Source organism: Schistocerca serialis, chromosome 9, assembly GCF_023864345.2.
Source record: "Schistocerca serialis cubense isolate TAMUIC-IGC-003099 chromosome 9, iqSchSeri2.2, whole genome shotgun sequence".
Taxonomy (NCBI): Eukaryota; Metazoa; Arthropoda; class Insecta; order Orthoptera; family Acrididae; genus Schistocerca; species Schistocerca serialis.
Window position 1 is genome coordinate 39,660,708 of NC_064646.1, and position 18,865 is coordinate 39,679,572.

Genomic DNA, 18,865 nt, shown 5'->3' on the forward strand with positions numbered 1-18,865 from the left:
GGTTCTATCAAGCAATCACCGTAATGGACATAAAGCTTGGCGTATATTCCAAAATGAGGGAATATCTAAGCTAAAGAACATAAATGATAACGTGTTGGGAACAAATAAATACACCGACGAAAAAAAATCCCAACACCAAGAAGGAGTTGTGCAACATAAAGGACAGTTGTTAGGCGCGTTATATATCTGGAACACGATGTCTGTTAAAACATCGAGGCAGTCGCACACGAGTGGCGCTAGGAACACCACTCGTATGCGACTGGCATTAATATTTTACGAAAAGTGGATTTTCGAAGTAACGAACGATGTTGAGAATCACAACATTCTACCTAACATAATCCGAGCAAGTTTTGATACAGTATTTGAACACTTAAGTTTTACAAAGGTATACGGTGCACTCTCTTTGCTGGCGGGTCGCAGCATATCTCAGGCGATCTCTTGGACTGACCTTGGCCATGCAACTGGGGAAAAGTCAGCACTTTATTTCGCTTGTCTGACTAGAGCTGGCTCGCTTCCCCACTGACAGAGTTCACATCCGAGCTTTTGCCACTAATGTTGTACTGGAAGGAAGGAAGAAAGGAAGGAAGTTTGGTTTTAACGTCCCACCGACATCGAGGTCATTAGAGATGGAGCACAAGCTCAGATTGTGCAGAAGGAAACTGACCGTGCCCTTTTAAAGGAACCATGCCGGCACTTGCCTGGAGCGATTTAGAGAAATCGCGAAAAACCTAAATCTGGATTGCCGGACACAGGTCTGAACCATCGTCCTCCCGAACGCCAGTCCAGTTTTAATATTTTTTTTTGATATTCAAAAAATTTAAAAACCTCTCTCACACCGGCCTGATTTAGCTTCACTGATCAGGATAGTAAAAACATGCGTATGTTAAGGGAATTTTCATTCACAAAGCAGGCTTATCACATTCACACAGTTCAATACTGTTCTATCCTGATTAAATTGAGCTTAACTTAAATTCCATAAGGCAGTGAAGCAAATTCGAAGTCTCGGTGCGACGAAAATTGTCAGTCGATCTCCTGAAAACATTTGTAATAATTATTAACTTTCGGTGATCACATGGGGACAACCAGAGATCTGCTGGTAAGACCGTGTTAGCCTATTTATTTGAAGTAACTGGATATCTTGAGCATACAAAACGGCAGGTTCGTCCAGTGTAAATCAGACGTTCCCCACTGATCCCGTGCAACACATCGTAGTAAGCAGACACTGTCAATAATAATCACTTAAATAATACGCGAACACACTTACTTTAGTTTAGTTCATGTATTAAATTCCTTCTCATACAGAATCTCATCAAGATGGCGACTAGCTCAACAATACATACATATACATCCTCCTTCTTTCACGGCTAATCGGTAAGCATTGCCTCATTCTTTTCATAAGAGAAAACAGATAGCAGAGAAGATATTCCATGGAGTAAATGGACGCTCCAAGGAATAATAGGGCTTGAAACTACTTTGCATTGATAATCATCGTATATTAAAGTTTAGGAATCGGTAAGGTAAGAAGAGATATTTCGAGATATGTACTGAGTTGTATAATTTATAAAATTTATGAAAATATCGCGGAGAGACCGCTGCAAGAGACATTACACAGTGTGCGAAACACTGCGCCCCCTCGCTCAGTCATGTTACATTGGGTACAGAACTTGTTATATTGCTGGCCACAGGAGTACCTCGACACCATGTAGGCAGTTCCTAGAGACACACTCTATGTGTGGACGAACGTTGAACTGTTGAAAAATGCCAGCAATATAATGTCACATGAAGGGTTATGCATGACGTCCACAACATAGCACTGCTCATAGTTCCCACAGGAACCCCCAGCCATGAGCTGAAATCACACCCAATGACTCCCCACACCACAACGCCAACTCTGTCAGCCGTGTATCTGTACAAAAAACTGGAAGGGTCGCAGCTGTCCTCATGTCTTCATCGTACTCGGCATTGACGGCCATCCTAGGTAGCGGCGTACGCATAGGACGGTAGAACTGGCTGCCGCCAGCCTACGACCAGTGGTGTGGCGAGAGACAGAATGTTGCAGGAGTCCATTACTTGTTCTCAGATGGCAGGCTCTGGTGTCACGGGGTTATGATGTGCTTAGCGGACAATGCGGCGATGCGATTGCTCAAACTGGGGAACAATCAAGAGTGAGGTGCCGCAAGGTTCGGTCTTGGGTCCTCTTCTGTTCTTAATATATATTAATGACTTGCCATTCTATATTCACGAAGATGCAAAGCTGGTACTTTTTGCCGATGATACAAGTATAGCTGTCACACGCGACAGACAAGAATTAACTGGTGAAATTGTAAACGATGTTTTTCAGAAAATCATTAAGTGGTTCTCTGCAAATGGGCTCTCATTAAACTTTGACAAAACACAGTATATACAGTTCCACACAGTAAATGGAATGACCCCATTAATAAATATAGACTTCGATCAGAAATCGGTAGCTAAGGTAGGATATTCAAAATTTCTAGGTATATGCATTGATGACGGGTTGAACTGGAAAAAACACACTGAGTATCTGCTGAAACGTTTGACTTATGCTATTAGGGTCATTGCAAATTTTGGCGATATACATCTCAGTAAATTAGCTTACCACGCCTATTTTCATTCTCTGCTTTCGTATGGCATCATATTCTGGGGTAACTCATCATTGAGTAAAAGAGTGTTCATTGCACAAAAGCACGTAATCAGAATAATTGCTGGAGCTCATCCAAGATCATCCTGCAGACACTTATTTAAAGAGCTAGAAATCTTCACTGTAGCCTCACAATATATACATATTCACTTTTGAAATTTGTTATTAATAATCCGAACGAATTCGAAACTAATAGCAGTGTACATGACTACAACACTAGGAGAAAGGATGATCTTCGCTACTCAAGGTTAAATCTAACTTTGGCTCAGAAGGGGGTAAACTATGCTGCCACAAAAGTATTTGGTCACTTACCTAATAGCATCAAAAGTCTGACAGATAGCCATATAGCATTAAAATGAAAATTAAAAGTATTTCTTAATGGCAACTCCTTCTACTCATTACATGAATTTTTGGATATAGTAAGTGGGTAATTCCCCAAACACCACAAAAAAATTAAAAATATTGAGTGTCATGTAATATTTTGTGTAATGTAATGTCTTGTATAGACACCTTTTATTAACCTGACACGTTCCACACCATTACGAACTGTCGTATTCATGATCTATGGAACAAGTACTAACCTAATCCCTTGTGGTCGTCAGACGTCGATCGGTACCTGGTGGCTGACTATGCCTGCCCTCATGTTCCCATGCGGTCCAAGATAAGGTCACTGTCACACCTGGACATTGCCAGATTCTACCAGCTGGCCAAATGGAGATGTACAGTGAGACCACTTTTAAACTCTGTCAGGTGTTGATAACGATGTCTCGCAATAGAAGTTTGTGTCTTTCACACTGATCAGCCAACATCTGACGCTGTTCACACTCGCTAAGTAGCCTAACAGGCCTTGTAATAGCACTAATGTCCACATGCACGCCATTCTATCTGTCACAGACAATAGAAGCTTTAATCATTCACACACACACCGATGCTGTGCACATGTACGAAGTTACACTGTCCTCTGTCTAGTTAATTTTTTTTTTTCCGGGCAGTATATATTGTCTCCATACATGTATGGAGTGTGGCTATGTATGGAAGTGAAACATGGACGATAAATAGTTTGGACAAGAAGAGAACTGAAGCTTTCGAAATGTGGTGCTACAGAATAATGCTGAAGATTAGATGGGTAGATCACATAACTAATGAGGAGGTACTGAATAGGATGAATAGGACTGAGGAGAAGAGGAGTTTGTGGCGCAACTTGAGTAGAAGAAGGGATCGGTTGGTAGGGCATGTTCTGAGGCATCAAGGAATCACCAATTTAGTATTGGAGGGCAGCGTGGAGGGTAAAATTCGTAGAGGGAGGCCAAGAGATGAATACACTAAGCAGATTCAGAAGGATGTAGGCTGCAGTAAGTACTGGGAGATGAAGAAGCTTGCACAGGATAGAGTAGCATGAAACCAGTCTCAGCACTGAAGACCACAACAACAACAACAACACATTTATCAAGCGGCAATGGATTTAAAATGGTGAAATTTCTTCGACAGAAATCTAGTCATACATGTGTAAAATGCATCTCTATGTCAGACGCCATTTGGGGGAGTTCCTGCGCTGCGTTGCTGCCATCTGTCACGGGACAACGAAACTAGGAGGGCATAAGTGAGAGGCCCAGACATTAAGAGACTGGAACGGAAGATACTCCTATCATAGCACAAAATATGTCCTGGAGGGATGTGAAAGAGGGAAACTAACTTTTACACTTGTCTGGTAGCTTCGAAGACGTTTGAATCTAAACATCTTGACATATAGCCGCTTTTTACATCCCAGACTCTGCCCACGAAATACTCTCCTCTTTTGTGCTTTTTCATTGTGGTTCACAGCTCTTACTCCATCACAATTTTGACATTTTGCCATTGTCATGGCTTGTCAATCGGTGTAGATTTTTGTTGACTCCGGTGACGACCGATATGGTATAGGTCTTCTTATTCTCTTTCGGACCAAGTTTCTTGTATTGTGGCAACGGATAAAGGTAACAAAAAAAAACGGGACGCCCATCAACTGCATATATTTGTCTACCTCCTTGTGAAGTTTGAATCGATTTACACAAGTTTGATATACAGAAAGGGAGCGCGTAAAAGAACCTCACAAAAGATGTGGCTTTTGACAGAAAAATCCAAATGAAACTACAGTTTGAAAGTGAGTTTTTAATTTTATCATAATAATGCATTTTTATTTATTTGGTTCACTTTCCGTGTATTTATCTCACGTACGAACGAATTCTACGTAGTACATTTAGTTCGACTTTACACCACCGTATCTCGACAACGGGTAAAGATTATTGGATAGAAAGAATTTTATTTTGACTTTATCCGTGTGTCTACTTAATGCAAATTTGAACCGATTCGTACAAATTTGAAGTAAAGAAGTGCCGCGCTTCAGAAACCTCCCACAAAACGTGTTTTTTTTTTTTTTTTTTTTTTTTTTACGTAAAATCCGATCGAAGGTGACTGTTTTTGCTTGTAAAACCGAAAGGGCGCACATACAAATGGTGCTATTACCTGAGCACTATTTTCAATTAAAACCTCATGCAGAAGGAATTAATCGATTCGCAAAATTTGCCTGAGCGCCACCTGCTGTTCGTCGTTCAAATCTTGCTTAGTATACAGTAACATAGAGCTACAGCAAGACGGATGTTCCAGTGGGTATACGCATGGCCACTGGTCCGGGCTAAACTAAGTACTTCGCGCCCCTTGGGCCTAGCTGAAATAGCAACCGAACACCGAGACCTCAACCCAAACCACGATTCTCCTTACGGCCACGCTGTAAGGACATGGTAGAAGAGAGCATTCAGACATTAGTACTACACCGTCATAATCTGTATCAAACATGTAAATTAAAAATAAATTACAGCGAGGCACTAGAATGAGAGTTTCACTCTGCAGCGGAGTGTGCGCTGATATGAAACTTCCTGGCAGATTAAAACTGTGTACCAGACCGAAACTCGAACTCGGGACCTTTACCTTTCGCGGGCAAATACTCTACTGGAAGAGCACTTGCCAGAGAAAGGCAAAGTTCCCGAGTTCGAGTCTCGGTACGGTACACAGTTTTAATGCGCACATGTATGCAATACTACCTGTCACTGCCAATAGTAGCTCTAATCATTCACACACCCACCGATGCTGTGCACATGTACGAACTTACACTGTCTTCTGTGTAGTTCACTTTTTTTGCCAGGCAGTATACAGGATAGTACAGAAAGGTACGGCCAACCTTTCAGGAAACATTCCTCACACACAAATAAAGAAAAGATGGTATGTGGCCATGTGTCCGGAAACGCTTAATTTCCATGTTAGAGCTCATTTTAGTTTCGTCAGTATGTACTGCACTTCCTCGATTCACCGACAGTTGGCCCAGTTGAAGGAAGGTAATGTTGACTTCGGTGCTTGTGTTGACATGCGACTCATTGCTCTACAGTACTAGCATCAAGCACATCAGTACGTAGCATCAACAGGTTAGTGTTCATCACGAACGTGGTTTTGCAGTCAGTGCAATGTTTACAAATGCGGGGTTGGCAGATGCCCATTTGATGTATGGATTATCACGGGGCAATAGCCGTGGCGCGGTACGTTTGTATCGAGACAGATTTCCAGAACGAAGGTGTCCCGACAGGAAGACGTTCGAAGCAATTGATCGGCGTCTTAGGGAGCACGGAACATTCCAGCCTATGACTCGCGACTGGGGAAGACTTAGAACGACGAGGACACCTGCAATGGACAAGGCAATTCTTCATGCACTTGACGATAACCCTGATGTCAGCGTCAGAGAAGTTGCTGTATGGAGAGTGCTACGGGAGAACCAGTTGTTTACGTACCACGTACAGCGTATGCAGGCACTATCAGCAGCTGATTGGCCTCCACGGGTATACTTCTGCGAATGGTTCATCCGACAATGCGTCAATCCTCATTTCAGTGCAAATGTTCTCTTTACGGATGAGGCTTCATTCCAACGTGATCAAATTGTAAATTTTCACAATCAACATGTGTGGGCTGACGAGAATCCGCACGCAATTGTGCAATCACGTCATCAGCACAGATTGTCTGTGAACGTTTGGGCAGGCATCGTTGGTGAAGTCTTGATTGGGCCCCACGTTCTTCAACCTACGCTCAATGGAGCACGTTATCATGATTTCATACGGGATACTCTACCTGTGTTGCTGGAACATTTGCCTTTACAAGTACGACACAACATGTGGTTCATGCACGATGGAGCTCCTGCACATTTCAGTCGAAGTGTTCGTACGCTTCTCAACAACAGATACGGTGACCGATGGATTGGTAGAGGCGGACCAATTCCGTGGCCTCCACGCTCTCCTGACCTCAACCGTGTTGACTTTCATTTATGGGGGCATTTGAAAGCTCTTGTCTACGCAACCCCGGTACCAAATGTAGAGACTCTTGGTGCTCGTATTGTGGACGGCTGTCATACAATACGCCATTCTTCAGGGCTGCATTAGCGCATCAGGGATTCCATGCGACGGGGGGTGGGTGCACGTATCCTCGCTAACGGAGGACATTTTGAACACTTCCTGTAACAAAGTGTTTGAAGTCACGCTGGTACGTTCTGTTGCTGTGTGTTTCCATTCCATGATTAATGTGATTTGAAGAGAAGTAGTAAAATGAGCTCTGACATGTAAAGTAAGCGTTTCCGGACACATGTCCACATAACATATTTTCTTTCTTTGTGTGTGAGGAATTTTTCCTGAAAGTTTGGCCGTACCTTTTTGTAACACCTTGTATATTGTCTCCATACACATTTATCATGCGGCAGTGGATTTATAATGGTGAAATTTCTTCGACTGGAATCTAGTTACACATGTGTAAAATGCTTCACTATGTCAGACGCCATTTGGGAAAGTCTAAAAGTCTATTGGTTGAGCACTTGCCCGCTAAAGGCAAAGGTCCCGAGTTCGAGTCCCGGTCCAGTTCTGCCAGGAAGTTTCAGTGAGGCACCAGTTCCAGAATGACCCAGTACGTGGCGGACAGCGCCCGCGCTTACACTGGAGGGGCCTGGTGCTTCCAGATGAACGCCCTCCTGCTGGCGGCTTCGCTGCTGGCGCTGGCTCCAGGCCTCCAAGCGGCCGAGGTGCTGGGCCTCTTCCAGTCGGTGGGCCGCAGCCAGTGGGTGCTGGCCGAGACGTACCTGAGGGCGCTGGAGCGGCGCGGCCACCGTGTCACCGCCGTCACCACCTTCCCCTCCAGCCAGGGCGGCTCCGCGGGCAACTGGACCGAGATCCTCATACCGAACCCTTTCGAAACCGGAGGTAAGTTCTCAACGCCCAACAGCCGGCAGCCCTCCTCAAATAAATTAAGGCGAGTTTTCAGATTTCGTAACAGATTGAAAACTGGTGTCGGAACGGGGATCGGTGCAGGACCGTGGCGTGGCCTTCGATCTTTTCTACAATGGGAGTGGAAAGATCAGCCGCGGGAATGATTGGGCTGCCAGCTGTCGGGCTAGCACAATGAGTGTCCGTAAGGAGTTAACAAGAATGGGGTATAATTGTAGAACAGCCTCTCATAAGTCATGCTTTTCTGTAGGTGACAGACGCTTAAGGTAACGACACCGCACAGTGGATGACTGGAAACAACAGATTTGGAGTGACGAATCACACTATACCCCGTGGCAAGCGGATGGAAGTATTTGGGTTTGGCGAATTCCTGAAGAATGTGACCTGTCATGATATGTAGAGCCAACAGTGAAGTTGGGAGGAGGTGGTCTTACAGTATGGAGGCTGGTTTTCGTCGTTATGGTGCGGTCCCCTTATTGCGCTTAATGAAATGTTAATTGCGGATGGATACGAACATGTCGAGGGACATGAAAGGGAAGCAGTGGTTGGGAAAGGAGTGAGACAGGGTTGTAGCCTATCCCCGATGTTATTCAATCTGTATATTGGGCAAGCAGTGAAGGAAACAAAAGAAAAAAAGAAATACGTATTAAAATTCATGGAGAAGAAATAAAAATTTTGAGGTTCGCCGATGACATTGTAATTCTGTCAGAGACGGCAAAGGACTTGGAAGAGCAGTTCAATGGAATGGACAGTGTCTTGAAAGAAGGATATAAGATGAACATCAACAAAAGCAAAACGAGGATAATGGAATGTAGTCGAATTAAGTCGGGTGATGCTGAGGGAATTAGATTAGGAAATGAGACACTTAAAGCAGTAAAGGAGTTTTGCTATTTGGGGAGCAAAATAACTGATGATGGTCGAAGTAGAGAGGATATAAAATGTGGACTGGTAATGGCAAGGAAAGCGTTTGTGAGGAAGAGAAATTTGTTAACATCGAGTATAGATTTAAGTGTCAGGAAGTCGTTTCTGAAAGTATTTGTATGGAGTGTAGCCATATATGGAAGTGAAACATGGACGATAAATAGTTTAGACAAGAAGAGAATAGAAGCTTTCGAAATCTGGTGCTACAGAAGAATGCTGAAGATAAGGTGGGTAGATCACATAACTAATGAGGAGGTACTGAATAGAATTGGGGAGAAGTTTGTGGCACAACTTGACAAGAAGAAGGGACCGGTTGGTAGGACATGTTATGAGGCATCAAGGGATCACAAATTTAGCATTGGAGGGCAGTGTGGAGGGTAAAAATCATAGAGGGCGATCAAGAGATGAATACACTAAGCAAATTCAAAAGGACGTAGGTTGCAGCAAGTACTGGGAGATGAAGAAGCTTGCACAGGATAGAGTAGCATGGAGAGCTGCATCAAACCAGTCTCAGGACTGAAGACCACAACAACAACAACGTAAAGTGCCCTCCGCCACACACCGTTGGGTGGCCTGCGGAGTGTAAATGTAGATGTAGATGTGGATTTAATATACGTAAGCAGAGCCGGTGTCTTGCTATTTAATGATCTTTAAACTCTTATTTTCATTAAAATTACACGTATTTTGAGAGAATATTGACAGAAAACGTTTTCTTTTTGGATGTAATCATTCACAGTAACAGCCTAACCTGTCCATATTTCTAACAAAGGAAAATAGTCTATTATGAACTCACTTTCCAAAAGGATGCGTCCTCTGCTGATTCTTTAGTAACACAATCACTAAATCCAAAGCTAAAACCGCTAAATATGTTTAAAATAACAAATTATAGGTGTACATAAACCACAGCTCACGGATCGACAGGGTCACACCGAAATCCAAAACCTCTCTGCGCAATTGTCGTAAAATCGGTTGGGAGGACTGTTCGGTAACAGGTCTCAGAAGCTTACTGAGTAGGATATTTCGATAAAGAACCGAAAATGACGTCACTACCGAAACGAACCAACTACACCGATCGATATGAACGATATAGAATAGGTCCCCTGGTTTCTGCTCTTCCTTCACGGACATTCGGACACCTCATTAAAAGTATTCCGAGTGCTGTACAAGTCACCGTAAAGGCGAAGGGTCAAACATCCACTATTAACGTCCGCTAATAGGTGTCCGGATGCTGTATGTTTACTGGACTTTTTTTTTTTTTTTTTCGAAAGAAATTTCCGCCATTTGACTGTAAATTGTTTGTGTATTCTACACAGTCATGATTTCGGCTTTATAGCGATTCTCAAGTGCATGTTAAAATGTTGAAATACGTCTAACCTGTCTGTGAGATGCCGTCGTCGAAAAGACTTACTTCTGGTCTTGTAGACCAGTAGTCTTATTACAAGATACGTGTACATGTTTCGATGATCATTGCCATCTCTCAAAATACTCGATACGTTTTTCCAGCACCCTGTACTGTTAAGGACCCACTGATATCCACACTTGTCCACTCACTACTTGCTCTCTCTTTCTTTTTCAGAGGAGATAGACTTCTTCGAGATGAGCACCAGCAACAAGTTCGTAGAAATTATACAGACCATAACGTACGGACAGGCTTTCTGCGACCTGTTTCTGAAGGACGAGAACGTGCAGCGGCTGTACAGATCCGGGAAGAAGTTCGACGTGGTCGTGCTCGAGGTGGTGATGTCGGAGTGCCTCGTGGGCTACGCGCACATGTTCAGGGCGCCCGTCGTGGCCATCTGCACCTTCATGGGGCTCGACTGGATGGCCCACATGGTGGGGAACCCCATGCCGTACGCGTACGTGCCGTCCCCGTTCCTCGGCTACAGCACGCCCATGAATTTTCTCCAGCGGGTGGACAACACAGTTTACTCGCTGACCTTCAATTTGATTCGCAACCTCTACTACATGCCGAAAGTGGACGCCCTCTTCCGGACCCACATGAACGACAGCACGCTGCCCAGCCTGTCGGAGACGGAGAGGCGTACGTCCCTGCTGCTGGTCAACTACCACTTCTCCCACGGGTGTCCGAGGCCGCTGGTGCCCGCCATGAAGGAAGTCGGCGGTCTGCACGTCAGGGAACCCAAGAAGCTGCCACAGGTAAGCAAACGGGCTGTCCCCGAATACTCATCTTGAGGTCGAAGCTCTTTTCACCATGTTTCCTTCAATAATACGTGTATTTTTGGATGGGGTCCACCTTTAGCGAAACACTATTTTGTTTTTTTATCCCAGACAAGTTTCACTGCAATTGCAGCATCATCAGAGGGCTTTTATTTTATGGCTGTTAAACATAAAGACTGTTCTTTACTATTTGTACACATGTAAATACACTACTGGCCATTAAAATTGCTACACCAAGAAGAAATGCAGATGATAAACGGGTATTCTTTGGACAAATGCATTATAGTAGAACTGGCATGTGATTACATTTTCACGCAATTTGGGTGCGTAGATCCTGAGAAATCAGTACCCAGAACAACCACCTCGGGCCGTAATAACGGTCTTGATACACCTGGGCATTGAGTCAAATACAGCTTGGATGGCGTGTACAGGTACAGCTGCCCATGAAGCTTCAACACGATACCAGTTCATCAAGAGTAGTGACTGGCGTATTGTGACGAGCAAGTTGCTCGGCCACCATTGACCAGACGTTTTCAGTTGGTGAGAGATCTGGAGAATGTGCTGGCCTGGGCAGCAGTCCAACATTTTCTGTATCCAGAAAGACCCGTACAGGACCTGCGAAATGCGGTCGTGCATTATCCTGCTGAAATATAGGGTTTCGCAGGGATCGAATGAAGGGTAGAGCCACGCGTCGTAACACATCTGAAATGTAACGTCCACTGTTCAGAGTGCCGTCAATGCGAACAAGAGGTAACCGAGACGTGTAACCAATGACACCCCATGCCATCACGCCGGGTGATAACACCAGTATGGCGATGAGGAATACACGCTTCCGATGTGTTTTCACCGCGATGTCGCCAAACACGGAAACGACCATCATGATGCTGTAAACAGAACCTTGATTCATCGGAAAGAAATGACGTTCTGCCATTCGCGCACCCAGGTTCGTCGTCGAGTACACAATCGCAGGCGCTCCAGTCTGTGATGCAGCGTCAAGGGTAACCGCAGTCATGGTCTCCGAGCTGATAGTCCATGCTGCTCCAACTGTTCGTGCAGATGGTTGTTGTCTTGCAAACGTCCCCATCTGTTGACTCAGGGATCGAGACGTGGCTGCACGGTCCGTTACAGCCATGCGGATAAGATGCCTGTCATCTCGACTGCTAGTGATACGAGGCCGTCGGGATCCAGCACGGCGTTCCGTATTACCCTTTTGAACCCACCGATTCCACATTCTGCTAACAGTCGCTGGATCTCGACCGACGCGAGCAGCAATGTCGTGATACGATAAACCGAAATCGCGATAGGCTACAATCCAACCTTTATCCAAGTCGGAAACGTGACGGTACGCATTTCTCCTCCTTACACGAGGCATCACAACGACATTTCACCAGACAACGCCGGACAACCGCTGTTTGTGTATGAGAAATCGGTTGGAAACTTTCCTCATGTCAGCACGTTGTAGGTTTCGCCACCGGCGCCAACCTTGTGTGAATGCTCTGAAAAACTAATCATTTGCATATCACAGCATCTTATTCCTGTCGGTTAAATTTCGCGTCTGTAGCACGTCATCTTCGCGGTTTAGCAGTTTTAATGGCCAGTAGTGTACTCTGTCCCACGACAGATCGCGCTATGAACCAACGGCAGACCCATTCATTACTTAGTGCTGTTCAGAAACGTACACTGCAGTACGATAGAGCAGAACCGGTCGAGTTTCGCAGAACTCACTGACATGCACCTTGTGTGTGGGGAAGTACGTTGCCCTCGCTGCTGAAAGGCTGTACAGGGAACGATTTCCTAACAGGCATCATCAGTTACGACGAGTGTTTATTTCTGTCGATCTACGAATGCGGGAGACTGGTTCATTGGAAGGAAGAGGCGAGGGACCACTCACACATCCGACTGCGAAGTCGAGGTCCGGGAACGCGTTGCAGCGGACCCCACTACAAGTACTCGTATTGCACGTGAAATGGGCGGCGGGAACAAAAGTTACACCCGCATCTCCCACAACAAGTCCATGCAGTGCTTGCGATTGCCTTTGTACCAAGTGTAGCGTTGTGTCAGTGGTTGCTCCAATAATGGATTGATCGACCAGATTTCCACCAGATCGTGCTGTTTGGTGACGGCGCATCATTTGATTGTGAAGAAATTCTGGTCGTATGTGAAGTACACAAGCGGCAAGACGCAGTCAATACCTTCGCTGCGCAGTGCCGATGGTACTGTTACCGACGACTGTGCCGCTAAAGCGGAGTTATTGAACGCAGTTTTCCGAAATTCCTTCACCAGGGAAGACGAATGGAATATTCCAGAATTTGGAACACGAACAGCTGCAAGCATGAGTTTCTTAGAAGTAGATACCTTAGGGGTTGCGAAGCAACTCAAATTGCTTGATACGGGCAAGTCTTCAGGTCCAGATTGTATACCGATTAGGTTCCTTTCAGATTACGCTGATACAATAGCTCCCTACTTAGCAATCATATACAACCGCTCGCTCACCGATAGATCTGTACCTACAGATTGGAAAGTTGCGCAGGTCGCACCAGTGTTTAAGAAGGGTAGTAGGAGTAATCCATCGAACTACAGACCCATATCATTGACGTCGGTTTGCAGTAGGGTTTTGGAGCATATACTGTATTCAAACATTATGAATCACCTCGAAGGGAACGACGATCTATTGATACGTAATCGGCACGGTTTCAGAAAACATCGTTCTTGTGCAACGCAGCTAGCTCTTTATTCGCACGAAGTAATGGCCGCTATCGACAGGGGATCTGAAGTTGATTTCGTGTTTCTAGATTTCCGGAAAGCTTTTGACACCGTTCCTCACAAGCGACTTCTAATCAAGCTGCGGGCGTATGGGGTATCGTCTCAGTTGTGCGACTGGATTCGTGATTTCCTGTCAGGAACGTCGCAGTTCGTAGTAATAGACGGCAAATCGTCGAGTAAAACTGAAGTGATACCAGGTGTTCCCAGGGAAGCGTCCTGGGGCCTCTGCTGTTCCTGATCTATATAAATGACCTGGGTGACTATCTGAGCAGTTCTCTTAGGTTGTTGGCAGATGATGCTGTAATTTACCGTCTAGTAAGGTCATCCGAAGACCAGTGTCAGTTGCAAAGCGATTTAGAAAAGATTGCTGTATGGTGTGGCAAGTGTCAGTTGACGGTAAATAACCAAAAGTGTGAGGTGATCCATATGAGTTCCAAAGAAATCCGTTGGAATTCGATTACTCGATAAATAGTACCTGGGTGTTAAAATTACGAACAACTTCAGTTGGAAAGACCACATAGATAATATTGTGGCGAAGGCGAGCCAAAGGTTGCGTTTCATTGGCAGGACACTTAGAAGATGAAACAAGTCCACTAAAGAGACAGCTTACACTACACTCGTTCGCCCTGTGTTAGAATATTGCTGCGCGGTGTGGGATCCTTACCAGGTGGGATTGACGGAGGACATCGAAAGGGTGCAAAAAAGAGCAGCTCGTTTTGTATTATCACGTAATAGGGGAGAGAGTGTGGCAGATATGATACGCGAGTTAGGATGGAAGTCATTACAGCAAAGACGTTTTTCGTCGCGGCGAGATCTATTTACGAAATTTCAGTCACCAACTTTCTCTTCCGAATGCGGAAATATTTTGTTGAGCCCAACCTACATAGGTAGGAATGATCATCAAAATAAAATAAGAGAAATCAGAGCTCGAACAGAAAGGTTTAGTTATTGGTTTTTCCCGCGCGCTGTTCGAGAGTGGAATGGTAGGGAGATAGTATGATTGTTGTTCGATGAACCCTCTGCCAAGCACTTAAATGTGAATTGCATAGTAATCATGTAGATGTAGATGTAGATGTTATTTCGAACAGCAGGAATAGCTACCTGTGGGATGAGCAAAAAGCTCACGCTGTAGAAGAGTCACACCATGAAGTACGTTTTGCTGTCAATATGTGGGCCGGCATTGTAGGCGACAATCTCATTGTACCTCATTGTATCTTATCTTGTACATGAGCGTCTCAATGGCCACCTTGCTTGAGGTTCGTTGTTGGAGAACGTACCCTTGGCTGTTCGCGAGAGGATGTGGATACAACATGAGTGCGCACCGCCTCTCTTCAGTGTGGATCAACGCAGCGATCTCGATGCTGTATTTCCTTGTCGCTGGATTCGAAGTGGAGGTCCTACTCCACGGCCTGCGAGGTCAGCTGACCTGAATCCCCTTGATTATTTCCTATGCAGATATCTAAAGACACTTGTGTATGAGACCCCAACGGATACGGCGGTGGATTTAGTTACCAGAATTGTAGCTGCCTGCGATGTGATTCGAAACATGTCACCAATATTTCTCAAGGTGGGTCGGAATATTGTTCGCCGATGTCATGCTTGCACTGAGGTCAGTTTCAGCAGATTGTGTAAGATACAGTACAAATGGTCCATTCATTGTGTCGGTGTTGGTATTTGCAGTTAACTGTAACTAACGTAAATAAAAGAGTACACAGTAATGTGATTTTATGCCTATTATCTCCTTAAGCTTGCTTCTCCGATCCCAGTCCCCTATCTCAAATTGTTCACTGGAGCATGCTCTATGTCCTGTTAAATTTATGAACGCTCTTACAAAAACACCATGTAAATCCTTCTCCATCGTCTCCGAAAGTTTGCAACGTATCAAGAAACCACCCTGTTTAAAAAGCTGCTTGGAGTGTTTCAACATAAAGTATTGATATACAGCAACATCAATTTCCTTTCGCCACTTTAAGCAGTATACAGGGTGTTACAAAAAGGTACGGCCAAACTTTCAGGAGACATTCCTCACACACAAATAAAGAAAAGATGGTATGTGGACATGTGTCCGGAAACGCTTAATTTCCATGTTAGAGCTCATTTTAGTTTCGTCAGTATGTACTGTACTTCCTCGATTCACCGCCAGTTGGCCAAGTTAAAGGAAGGTAATGTTGACTTCGGTGCTTGTGTTGCCATGCGACTCATTGCTCTACAGTACTAGCATCAAGAACATCAGTACGTAGCATCAACAGGTTAGTGTTCATCACGAACGTGGTTTTGCAGTCAGTGCAATGTTTGCAAATGCGGGGTTGGCAGATGCCCATTTGATGTATGGATTAGCACGGGGCAATAGCCGTGGCGCGGTACGTTTGTATCGAGACAGATTTCCAGAACGAAGGTGTCCCGACAGGAAGACGTTCGAAGCAATTGATCGGCGTCTTAGGGAGCACGGAACATTCCAGCCTATGACTCGCGACTGGGGAAGACCTACATCGACGAGGACACCTGCAATGGACGAGGCAATTCTTCGTGCAGTTGACGATAACCCTAATGTCAGCGTCAGAGAAGTTGCTGCTGTACAAGGTAACGTTGACCACGTCACTGTATGGAGAGTGCTACGGGAGAACCAGTTGTTTACGTACCGTGTACAGCGTGTGCACGCACTATCAGCAGCTGACTGGCCTCCACGGGTACACTTCTGCGAATGGTTCATCCAACAATGTGTCAATCCTCATTTCAGTGCAAATGTTCTCTTTACGGATGAGGCTTCATTCCAACGTGATCAAATTGTAAATTTTCACAATCAACATGTGTGGGATGACGAGAATCCGCACGCAATTGTGCAATCACGTCATCAACACAGATTGTCTGTGAACGTTTGGGCAGGCATTGTTGGTGAAGTCTTGATTGGGCCCCACGTTCTTCAACCTACGCTCAATGGAGCACGTTATCATGATTTCATACGGGATACTCTACCTGTGTTGCTGGAACATTTGCCTTTACAAGTACGACACAACATGTGGTTCATGCACGATGGAGCTCCTGCACATTTCAGTCGAAGTGTTCGTACGCTTCTCAACAACAGATACGGTGACCGATGGATTGGTAGAGGCGGACCAATTCCGTGGCCTCCACGCTCTCCTGACCTCAACCGTGTTGACTTTCATTTATGGGGGCATTTGAAAGCTCTTGTCTACGCAACCCCGGTACCAAATGTAGAGACTCTTGGTGCTCGTATTGTGGACGGCTGTCATACAATACGCCATTCTTCAGGGCTGCATTAGCGCATCAGGGATTCCATGCGACGGGGGGTGGGTGCACGTATCCTCGCTAACGGAGGACATTTTGAACACTTCCTGTAACAAAGTGTTTGAAGTCACGCTGGTACGTTCTGTTGCTGTGTGTTTCTATTCCATGATTAATGTGATTTGAAGAAAAGCAATAAAATGAGCTCTAACATTTCTTTGTGTGTGAGGAATGTTTCCTGAAAGTTTGGCCGTACCTTTTTGTAACACCCTGTATAGACGTGTGCCGAGGGCCTCCCGTCGGGTAGACCTTTCGCCTGGTGCAAGTCTTTCGATTTGACGCCACTTCGGCAACTTGCGCGTCGATGGGGATGAAATGATGATGATTATGACAACACAATACCCACAAACTGAGCGGAGAAAATCTCCGACCCAGCCGGGAATCGAACCCGGGCCCTCTGGATTGACATTCTGTCGCGCTGACCACTCAGCTACCGGGGGCGGACACTTTACGCAGTACTAACGTATCAATACACTATAGGGCGAACATACAAAGGAAGAAAGGAATGTTTGTGAAGCCAGTAAGTTTATTTAATTTTAGTGTCCCGTACAAAATGGAACCCTTAAAAGGACGCCTCGTTGTCCGTCTCTCTGACCGTCCCTCTGTCCGGCTGTCGAAAACCCTTTCTCTCAGGAACACGTAGGCGTATCAAGCTGAAATTTACGTCACATACTAAGGTTAAATATCTGCCTGTTGAGACCCCTTGTTCTAAGGAACGGTAAACGTATCAAGCTAAAATTTATGTCTCACACTTACGTCAATACTCTCTTGGCAGAGTAGAAAATGTAAGCTTTTAAGTCAGTGGAGTCGACTGATACGGACATTTGCGTCACATATTCTGACACTGGTGTACTCGTCATCGATATCTAAGGGATATTTCTCGTTGGTATAGAATCATGAAATTTGGCAAGAAGCAAGATTTCACTGTGAGGATAAAAGGAAAAGCTGTCAATTGGTAATCTATAATTTTGTTACACAAGAAAGGAATGCTTGTCATTCCTAGAATGGATAAACTGTCTATACAGGGTGTTATCGTAAGAGCGTGCAAAAATTTAGCAGGCTCTTTATTGTGAATAGCAGAGTAATTACGTAGATGTAGGTATAGAAGAGCAGAACATAGGTGATGCTCCACTGAACAAACTGAGGTAGATCGAAGAAGCCAGCTTAAGGAGATAATAGGAATAAAATAACTTTACTGCGTCCTTTTTTATTTACATCAATTACAATTAACTGCAAATACCTTCGTAGGCACAATGAACGTACCAGTTGTGCTGTATCTTAAAAAATGTGCTGAAACTAACGGCCATCAACCTGAATGCGAGCATGACATCAGCAAAAAAGATTCTAACGCACGCTGACAAATATCCCTAGTGCGTTCCAAATCACGCCGGCCTGGGTGGCCAAGCGGTTCTAGGCGCTACAGTCTGGAACCACGCGACCGCTGCGGTCGCACGTTCGAATACTGCCTCGGGCATGGGTGTGTGTGATGTCCTTAGGTTGGTTAGGTTTAAGTAGTTCCAAGTTCTAGGGGACTGATGACCTCAGAATTTAAGTCCCACAGTGCTCATAGCCATTCTTTTGTTCCGAATCACATCACAGGCAGCTACACTTCTGGCAACTAATTTCATCTCCGTATCCACTGGGGTCTCATACACACAAGTGACTTTAGATATTCCCATAGGAAATAATCAACGGGATTGAGGTCAAGTGACGTCGCAGGCCGTGAAATAGGATCTCCCTTTCCAAACCAGCGACC

The 18,865-nt window shown here is 45.0% G+C and overlaps 1 protein-coding gene across 12 annotated transcripts in view; it reads left to right on the plus strand.

The window, feature by feature from the left end:
• Positions 1-18,865, plus strand: part of LOC126419835 (UDP-glycosyltransferase UGT5-like) — a 640,482-nt gene that overhangs the window by 90,186 nt on the left and 531,431 nt on the right. For 3 of the 12 annotated variants that reach the window (XM_050087078.1, XM_050087076.1, XM_050087071.1), the window contains exons 2-3: positions 7,680-7,920; positions 10,442-11,022. The exons of the other annotated variants lie outside the window; for them this stretch is intronic. In XM_050087078.1, the coding sequence (XP_049943035.1) occupies positions 7,680-7,920; positions 10,442-11,022 (822 nt within the window). The remainder of the gene's footprint in view (positions 1-7,679; positions 7,921-10,441; positions 11,023-18,865) is intronic. 12 annotated transcript variants of the gene reach the window in all.